This window comes from Zonotrichia leucophrys, chromosome 12 (genome assembly GCF_028769735.1).
Source record: "Zonotrichia leucophrys gambelii isolate GWCS_2022_RI chromosome 12, RI_Zleu_2.0, whole genome shotgun sequence".
Classification (NCBI taxonomy): Eukaryota; Metazoa; Chordata; class Aves; order Passeriformes; family Passerellidae; genus Zonotrichia; species Zonotrichia leucophrys.
In genome coordinates this window covers 6,687,634-6,697,831 of record NC_088182.1, presented here as the reverse complement: position 1 = coordinate 6,697,831, position 10,198 = coordinate 6,687,634, and the positions used below count along the sequence as shown (strand labels likewise).

General features: G+C 44.6%; 1 protein-coding gene across 1 annotated transcript; it reads right to left on the bottom strand.

The window, feature by feature from the left end:
• Window positions 1-3,170: 3,170 nt before the first annotated feature.
• On the bottom strand, window positions 3,171-9,474 carry PSMD6 (proteasome 26S subunit, non-ATPase 6). The gene is made up of 8 exons (XM_064723850.1): window positions 9,229-9,474; window positions 8,070-8,275; window positions 7,411-7,556; window positions 6,255-6,474; window positions 6,052-6,160; window positions 4,912-5,080; window positions 3,622-3,699; window positions 3,171-3,476 (listed from the first exon to the last, which is right to left on the bottom strand). The coding sequence occupies exons 1-8, from the start codon at window positions 9,371-9,373 to the stop codon at window positions 3,380-3,382; spliced, it is 1,170 nt and encodes a 389-aa protein (XP_064579920.1). The 5' UTR covers window positions 9,374-9,474; the 3' UTR covers window positions 3,171-3,379.
• Between the last annotated feature and the right edge of the window lie 724 nt (window positions 9,475-10,198).

The following is a 10,198-nucleotide window of genomic DNA, read 5'->3' as shown; positions in this document are numbered from 1 at the left end:
CTGGATTCGTTCCTAACAAGCAGCATGGGAGCTTTGTCATGGAAAAGTGGCATATGCCTGGGGTTTTGCTGACCCAACAAACTTCAAAAACCTTTAAGGAACTTGTTCAAACTAATGTGGATTGAAACTTTATTGCTAAGGAGGAAAAACAGCTTGAGAAATGCAGTTAAATAGCTTTGTCCAAGCCTATGAGAAATAGCTGGTGTTGATATTTGTGCCCAAATTGATACAAAAACGTTTTTTTCAGCATCAGCAGGGACTGTGTTGCTGCCTGGGTTTGGTGGTCTCTGACAATGCTGAGAGCTTTTTGTTATCCATTTTGCAGTTTAGGTCCCTCCCTTCACCTGAGTCCTTTCCTGTTCACGACAGGTGACTTTTCCTAAAGCCAGTGCCCTGTCCCTGGCCTGCAAGGCTGGACCTTGAGCTCTGGAGCCCGGTGTTCAGCAAGAGAAGCACCAGGTGTTGGCAGGTGAGCCAGAAACTGCACAGAAATGACATTTCCACTGCTTTTTATCAGAGCTTTACTAACAAATCCTAAACCACCCCATCTCCTGCCCTGCCTACCTGCTCTCCCACCATTAATGCAGGGAATGAATTGCAGAGAGAAGTTCAAGCTGAGGCTTGAAATCTCTGTCTGGTTCTGGCTATCTTGTAGAGAGGGTCAAGTCAGCCTTGCAAAGCGAAATTGGAGAATGGCATTAGCTCAAGGAACTGCCCAAGCTTAAATTACAAGAGAGAATGTACAACTTTGGCATGTGGACTATAAATCCATGGAAAGGTGTCAAAAGCAAGGCATGAAGGCCTGTGTCTGGAGTGCTGCTCACAATCAGAGTTAAATAAAGGGAAATTATGAGATCAGATAAACAGAATATAAAACTAACATGATCACGGGATAGTAAAAATCAACTTGAAATTACTTCAGGAAGTAGAAATTCTAATGCTTCTGATTTGACATAGAGATGGAAGAAGGCATTTTAAAACAACAGAATAGACAAAATTATGCCCTTGATCAGCACAAGGTCTGACCACCCAGGACCCCTCAGCATTTACTTACTCTTTGGAAAACTTGTGCATCAGATTCCTTTTTTTTTTTTTCAGGAGAACAATGTGAACAGCCATGCTGGCTAAACTGTGTGCCTCCAGCTGTGGGATTCAGGAGGTGCTGCCTTTCACCTTTATTCCACCACTATTTTATCCCACCACTATTTGGCATGGCTTACAGGCTGAACTGCTGCACAGAGCCTTAAAAGGTTCAGCTAAAATTGCTGTGACTCTTTCCTACCAGGCTGTGGCACAAAAATCTTTGTCCAGAAGATCTCCAGGCTCTCCCTGGATCCTCTTTTACAGGATGTAGGCTGGCACCAGGAAATGTGCAGGCAAGTTGGGGTCTTTGCTGTAGTAGGATTGTGTACTTCTGCTTGGAACGTTATTTTTCACCCACCTGAGCAGAGAACATCAGATTCTGAAGTGCTTGGCTCCCACAGGATGATGGCCACAGTTAAGATAAAATGGTTGATAGCTCTGCAAGTATCTTAAAACACTAAAACTCTTTAGCAATGCTTTTTTTTTCCACACAGAGTAGGGATTTTCATTTTTTTCTGCTGCTCTTACCTACACTAAGAGAGCAGCAGGATTTCTCTGGAACACATGAAGCCTCTTTTAGCCTGATTTTTCTTGAGTAGGTTTCTATTCCCTTTAATTTACAATTAAAGAAATATATAGCAATACATATGCTGAATGGAAACTTTGATGCAGTTAATTAAGGTCACTTCATGTATAAATATGCTGGAAAGGTAAATTTATGCACTAAATAGAAATTCCTCAAGTCAGTGAAGGCATGAAGACAGTATGGTTTTCTGACAGGCTTCACACCTGCACCTATGGAAGGTGGAGATATTCCCAAAAGTCAGACTGATTAAAGCCTTCCTAGCTAGCTCTACTTATCTGGCAAGGAACAGAAAAACAAGAGAGCTTATTGCAGGTCTGAAAAGTCTGAATATTGGGTTTTATCAATTAAAACTTAATAGGAAATGGTATCTGTGTGAACACAGGAAACAGACTCAGAGCTGAACACATGGTAAACTAGAGTTCTTGTTTATAACTCTGAAGAAAGATGATAATTTTTTTCTAATTGGTACTATCTGAAATGCAAATCTTTAAACTCTGGCTAAATAGCTGCTTCTTGGAGGGGGAAACAACCAAAACAGCTTCCAGTAAGTAGTGAAAGTACCCCAGAATCATGGGGTTGTATTTTGTGTTTCAGAAGAGTTCATCAGAAAATAGAAGTGGTCCCTTCCAGGACAGGAGACCTCTGTGACCTTGCAATGGGAGGGCTGGGCAGGGGAAATTCCAAGTCCTGTCTGTGGCACAGTAGCTTCCAAATGCTAGGATTGCTCTTTGGTACACCTACCTGCTGGGGTTCCTTCCAGCACTGAAACTGCAATGCACACAGGCTGTAAATGTTCCAAATGCAGTGGCATCAAAAGCTCACAGAACTCACTCACAGGACTTCTTTGGGAGGAGGGAGAAAGCCTCTCAAGGCAGGCCAGCAGGGTCAGCAGCTGCTGCTGGAGGCAGCAACCATGTGTCATCAGCATGGCAGCAGCCTAGTGACACATTCATTCCCCAGCAGCTGGGAGGAAAGGAACTGTGACCCCTGCAGTACCTGATCAGCTCTGCCAGACTGCAGCAGGCCCTTCCACAGCTCCCACCATCACTGACATCTGCAGATCTAACTCAGGCAGGAATTACAAATGTAATGCTTTGCTCACATACTGGCTTCCTTTTCAACAGCTTGCAAAAAAGTAGTTTAAAGAGAGAGGCTACTTCTGTTCCAGTTGTTCCCAAAGTTTTAGCCCTGCAGTTTCTGTGGCTGTATCATTGCTTCACCCCAATCACTTGCATCCTTATTCCTTCTGCCTTAAGCTGTAATCCCTTCATTGCAAGACTCCCTCCTGTCTGGACAGGGTGCACTCTTCACTAAAACTTTTGATCATGTTAATACTATGCAACTGATTGTTTTCACCTCTGATTCCAATATGAAAGTCTTAAAAGAGCAAGCATGAAGTGGCCATGAGCTCTCTGTGTTCACAGGCAGTGAGCCTGCTTTGCTGTTCAACATGGAACACTGATATACAGGCAAGGAAAGGAACAAAGTCTATTACAAGAGATCACCAACGGTATCATACATTTAATAAATGAACTGGGTTCCATACACCAGAACAGAACAGTGTGTACATAATGAAGTGGAAAGTAAAAACACTACCTTTCTTGCTAGTTATTTTTTTCCCTACAGTATACCAAGTTATGCAATATATTTATAGGTTACTTCCAAAATGTTTTAAACATCTAAATTTTGCATTCCCTTGCATTAAAAAAATTACATATTAATTACTCGGGAAAGTTTCTGAATTCTGTTTAGCAGCAAATCTCCTTTCTTGATGGTTTCTTGGTACTGCCAATTCTTGCTATCAGGCCTAGGAATCATGGGGGAAAAAACAGGGGGTTAGAACTGAGAATATGATTTATACCAAAGCATTAAACATTTCTGTAGTAAATGTCATCAAAATATATAGAATTCAACTGGTCTGTTAAAAACAACCTCCAGGAATTGTTACATACCTGTTTGTTTCTACAATCTCATTTACTTTGTCTATTTTGCAGTGCAATCGCCCAGCTGCAATAAATCTTGAAAGCTCCCTAAATAAAGAAAAAAAGTTAGTTAAATTCTAAAAAAAGTTAATTTCACCAGGGCCTTGTAGACCTAAGAGCACTGAAACTGCTGTTATACCACACTCTATTTCTGAAGCAACAGCCTATGGATCTTCATCCGGTATCTTATGCATCCTCATCTTATTAAGGCTTGGACATTCCACACAAAAACAATCATTTTAGTGACCTGAACACAAAACCTCTTAGTTTTTTCTCCTCAGGCCAAAGTGTTGTACTTGAGTTAGTGAAACTTATCACTGAGCTTTGTATCAACTACTCTTCAAATCCAAAGGCAGCAGTAATGCAGAGCGGCTATTTGGAATTTATCCTGAGGTAAATATCTTCATGCCAGTCAATTAATTAGAAAAGTATCTCAATAATATTTAATTTTTTTAATGCTTTTTAAAATTTTATTATTATTGGTTTTTTTAATCAACTGGTGGTCTACAGCACTGATGGTAGAGGAAAATATTCCTATGCTCAACAGTAAGGTAAGTTACAAATCATTATAAATTACAGGAAACATAAGCATAGAATGACTTTAAGAAAATTACTTTTGAGTTAAATGGTATTTGGTTTCTCTTGAAACACTTACTAATTTCTGAATAATTCAAGCACTTTAATATTTCTGTAAGTTTTCTATGTTAGAAAATCTGAAACCTCTCTGAAACAAGAATAACTCTTTGGAAGACATTTGAAAATAATGTGCTTCATGTACACAGAGTAAAAGTCAGTTTCTTACTTCACTCACCACTTAGTTCTTATCATGATCTAAATCTGCTGGTTTTATTCTAGAAAATAATTTCAAATTGGAACTGCAGAGTATGCTTAATTTAAGTGAAAAACATCAGGTCCTGTCCACATAACAGAAACCAAGCAAAATGAGAGAAGGAGACTGGCAGAGTACAAAAATGTGCAGATCCCCAAAGCTGGAACAGCTCAGATTTTGCATAACTGTGAATGAAGCTGTCTAAAATCTAAAGTTCCATAGCATGTGGAGGTCAATAAATACAGCAATATAAAAAAAATTATTATTACAATTAATATAAAATAGCAGCTTCTCACACTCTTCCATAGAAACGTAACTTGGCATATTTAGAATACAAGCGAACAAAGATTTTTCCTCACAATGAGATCACCATAAATATTTAAAGGGTATAAAGGGAGATGTCTGTGAACTGGGAAAGGCCAAGAACTTACTGATCTATGAATTCTACACTGACTCCAAAGGCCTCTGCCATGTACCCTAGCGTCAGGGAGCGGTAGGACTCGAGGAGCTGGCTGTAGGCGTGGATCCGCATTTCCCGCACGTAGTATCGGTAGTGGGGTGCAAACAGCCAGTCTTTCTTCATCTCCTGCTCTACAACAGCTGAGAAGAGAAAGAAAGAAGCAAAATAAATAAAATAAGTCAATAACTTCTAAGAAATGTCACATATCAGTTATATAAACGAAAGACATGGCACCAGTTATTAAGTGTGACCATAACTATGTTGTTTTCTTGCATTCCTCAGGATATGAAAGGGATTCTGCACTAAAAGAAGTAAACTCATGTAATCTGTATCAGTTCTGCAATCAGGAGTGTAAGAACATGCAAACAATGTTGTGGCAGAGCTAATGGGAGCCTGTAAAAATGCACAGCATCCTTCTTTCATGGGGAGAGACCACCTCTCTGAAGGCAAGAGCAGGACCTGCCGCCCGCAGAGCTGAGTAACAAGCAGACTTGGTATGTAACTCCTTCAGGAAACATTGTTACCCACACCTGTATAAGGACACAACATTAATTTTCTGCTACTAGCTATTAAATTAGTTGCAAGGATTTCCAGGCACTGAAGTGATTTTTTTTCCTTCACAGCATCGGTTCTCATTGGGATGAGGCTGGCAATAGGAAGATGCTGCCCTTTAACATCAGGCCTAGTTTTCCACAAAATCAAGGGCTCTTCCTTTATTTTTCTAAATATCTCATTTTCTTGTATTCTCTCACAGAAGAAAAACAAGCAGTCTAAGAACTGGCAAGAATGAGGGTTTTCTGAAGAGCTTTTCTTTGGTGTCACCCTTTTACACAGAAAGTTTCCAAATCTTTCCTGATCTGGCTCTTCAGGTAAGATGGTGTTTCAAAGCCATTTTCAAAGTGCTTTTTCACCTAATCAGATGTGGCCTTTCACAAGGCTCATTGGATGAGAAATTTGTCTTTCTTTGTTTGAAAAATCAAAGCAGAAAATTTTAGGTCAAAAATGTCTATAGTTTGTTTTTTCTGCACATAGCTCTAGTTTTAGACTGTAACTTCTCCACAAAAGTTGTGTAGGATCTGAAACAGTGCTGAGGGACAGAACCCAGCCTTACCTAGGGACTGGAAAAAGGCTGCATAACGACATTCATAGAGAGAGAACAGGTACTGCCGTACAGCTGGCAAACTGTGCAAGGCTTCCAGGATCTCTGCTCCTTTAATCACCTGAAACAAACACACATCTTTAACCACCAGCCCCTTCAGATGAACAGGTTAAGGCTCTGTCAGCTTGCAGCAGTGCTCCACATGCTCCCCTTACCTTCTCCCTCAGGTCAGGCCTGTCCAGGGCAATCATGCTGACATAGACAGTGTATGTTACAAAGGTTTTGTAATCCATCAGTTCATAGGAGGTAAATGTGGAAACTGTATCAAGGAACAGCTCTGCTGCTTGTTTGAAGTCCCGAATGGCTACACAGTAAAGGCCCTGGTACACCTTGAGACGGTTTCTTCTGTCCCAGTCTCCTCCTTCTTCTATTAGACTTAAAATAGAACAAAGAATATTTACTCATGTAAATGTGTCATGTAATAAGTTATATGAAACACGTACAAATCAACTGATACCATGAGATTAGAGAGGTGATAACTTGGTTTATGTTAGAGCTTGCTGAAACAGCCCAGGTTTTGTACAGTTGGTGTTGGAAAGTGGCTTCCTTGGGACAGGAGAGGCCAGAGGCTTTTCCACAGTGCAAGTTTCAGCTGAAAGGAAAAGTTTACAGCCTCTTCAGCTGTGACAACAGTCTCTGTGGACGTATAGGTAAATATTACTGTCAGCCTGGACTGTGGCAACAGATTTCCACTGCCTTTGCTGCTAAAATCAAAGCTGCAGCATAGAAAAAAAGATTCAGGTTGCCTCTTTTTAAGGATTGCACAAAGCTGGTGTGGCTGTAAGAAGGGCAGGGATGAGACAAAACTGCTGAGAAGGCAACACAAACTATCCCTGCCCAAGGAACAAGAGAAGTGGAAACCTCCTCTGCCTTGGTGTCTCATGGCAGCAGCAGAGAGAATGGAACCACAGCTTTCTACAGGAACTGGGAGCACAGAGACCAGTGAAGCAACCAGTGGCACCAAAATACACCATGCCACTCTTGCTCCAAAAGGAAAAGCTCCCTCTTTACACAGCCAGCTGGGTGCCACTGGGAGCAGCCACACCCCAAGAGGGAGTGGGAGCTGGGCTGCAAAAACAAATTGAGCCAGCTGCTAGAAAACAGACACCACAAAATCTTAACCTTTCCCTTGGCCCCATTAAAAAATCCAGGAGCAAGAAGTGCTCTAAAACAAAGTAACACCCACCCATCACTGATTCTCTCTCAAACCAGTCCCAGTCATTTCTGGACAAAAAAGTATTTCTCTTCCATTTCTTTTTTTACAGCTTGTTTCCAAAATGCTTTACTGCACTCAAATAACCCCAGCAGTACCTTTTTGCCTTTTCAATGTTCCTAGTGATGAGGTCATTGTCCATGTAAAACAAGCCAATCCTGAGCAGATAGAACACGATATCCAGGCGATGTCCCAAGGCCACAGTTTTGTCATAAGTCTTGCGGAATGCAGTCAGAGCTCCCTCCTGGCAAAACACAATTTGCTGCTGTAAGAATGTTAAAAGCAACCAGAACATTCACAAAATACCTGTTGTAAGAACATGTGTTGTCTCCCACTGGTAGTTGTAATTTTGACATTATGCATTCTGAATAATCTTAATGTATCCAAGTTTAAATCAAGTTAGAAAAGCTGTTCCTCACATATCTTTTAAAGCTAAAGACTATGAAAATCTACTCTGTAACTTGAAATTCAGCTGCACAATCTAAATAGCTTGGAAAAGTCTAAAAGTGTAAGGAAAGTAAATAATGGTGTCTGCAAACTTTTCTCATTGTCAAGAAAAAAAATTTCTTTCAAGGACTGTTTTGTTTCTAGATAATTTATATTTCAGTAAGACCTTCCCCTTTCTGCCAGCCACGTGTGACCTGTGCCATAAAGAAAATGCTCTGCAAGTCCCCCAGTGCTCACTGGGACCTGCCCAGCTAGCAGGGTTCCCATGCACTGTTTTCTAGGAGTCCATAAAGCCTCTGCTGTCACCAACCTTGTCCCCAATCCTGCACAGGTACTCAGCCTTGGCCATCATTGCATCCCGGATTTCGCTCTCCCCCAAGATCTTTTCTGCATCCTCTAATTCATTGTCAAGACGTTTCAGCTCCTCCTCATTGGCTTTCTTCATTTTGTTCAGCAGATCTGTGTCCATCTGCCACTCCAGAGACTTGCACAGCGCTTCATAGTATGGAGCCATGTCTGAAAGAGAGGCAGGAAGGGTTCTGCTGTTCACTGCTGCAACGAGAGAGTGTTTGTTCCTAAAAGGACAACAGGACTGTCAACACCAGAGATGTCCCTTCTGTGACCAGGTACCTGCTGAACCCAGACACAGCACAGCCCCTGCTTCTGCAAGCCTTCCTTTCACTGACCTCATCTGCACTTTCTGTACCTTGCGCTGGGGTGGCCTCACTTCTAGTTCTGGGGCAGTTTTGGGCACCACAATACCAGAAAGACATTAAACTGTTAAAAGGCATCCAAAGGAGGGACATGAAGATGATGAAGATGATGAAGGGTCTGGGAGGGGTGTACAAGGAGAAGCTGAGGGAATTTGGTGTGTTCAGCCCAGAGGAGACTGAGGGGAGATCTCAAAGTTGTCTAAAACTTCCTCATGAGACCAAGTGGAGGGTCAGGAGCTGATCTCTGCTCTCTGGAAACCCCTGACAGGAGCTGAATAAACAGCATGGAGCTGTGTCAGGGGAGGTTTCAGGTGGATATCAGGAGAAGGTTCTTGCCCCAAAGAATGGTTGGGCACTGAACAGGCTCCCCAGGGCAGAGCTCATGGAGCCCTTGGACAATGCCCTCAGGCAGAGCGGAGCATCCTGTGCGGGACCAAGAGCTGGACTTTGATGATCCTTGGGGGTCCCTTCCAGCTCAGGACGTTCTGTGATTCTCTCTATCCCGCTGTGAGCACAGCAGCCCGCGGAGCTCAGCTCCAGCTCTGGCAGTCCCAGCAGGATGGAAGAGCGCTCGGACTGGGGACGGGGCCCTCGGGCTGCCCCGGGGGAGTCACAGCGATGCCGAACTGAGGGGGAACGTGTACTCAACCGGACCGATGGGCACGGGCGGTCACACGGACACACGGTGGGAGCCGGGGCCGGCCGACAGACAGACAGACCCACACACACACAGAGCCTCCCCCGAGCCCCACTCACTGTGCAGCCGCACCGCCGCCATCAGCTCGTCGCGCGCGGCGGGGTCGGGCGCGCGGGGCCGCAGGCTGAGCAGGAAGCGGAGCTGCGCGATGCGGAGGTCGGGGTTCTTGGGCAGCCCCTCCTCCTCCAGGTTCTCCAGCGGCATGGCGGCGGCGGGACGGGGGCCGCGGGGCCGGGGCTCGGCAGGACGGGCAGCGCTGGGCAGCGGGAGGCGGCGCGGCCCAGTGACTCAGCCGCGACCGGCGGAAGCGGCCCCGTGCTTCCGCCGCGAGGCGCCCCCTGGCGGCGCGGAGGATCCCGGCGGTCAGAGGAGATGGGCGGCCCCTGGCGGAGAGCGGCGGGACGGGCCTGGTACGGACACGGCGACACGGGGACACCAACAAACACAGAGAGCGACATGGGGACACAAACAAACACAGAAACAGCCGCTAAATCACAGCCACAGCCATAGGTTGCCCAGGGAAAGTGGCTGCCCCACCCCTGGAAGTGTCCAAAGCCAGGCTGGAAGGGGCTCCTGGTCTAATGGAAGGTGTTCCTTCACATGGCCAGGGTTGGAACTGGGTGTTCTTCAAAATGCCCTTCCAACCAAAACCATTCTGTGATCCCAGAGCAGCACATGGTGCAGGGCTGTGTTCAGACATTTCTGGAATGTTTCCAGTGAGGAAGACTCCACAGCCCTCTGGGCAAGCTGTTCCTGTGTGCAGTCACTGCACAGGAAAGTTTTTCCTCATTTTCAGGTGGATCCTCCTGTGCATCACTTGGTGCCCATTGTCACTTGTCCTCTTGCTTGGCAGCACTGCGTAGAGCCTGGCTCACCTTCTTGGCACCCTCCCTGCAGACACTGGCAGACGATGAGGAATCCTCTCAGTTTTCTCTCCTCAAGGCTGAAAGAGCGTTTCTGGTGTTTGAGCACAGGGGAAGGACACAGACCCTGAAGGAGTCACAGGAAAAAGTGGGTTTGTAGCCTTTG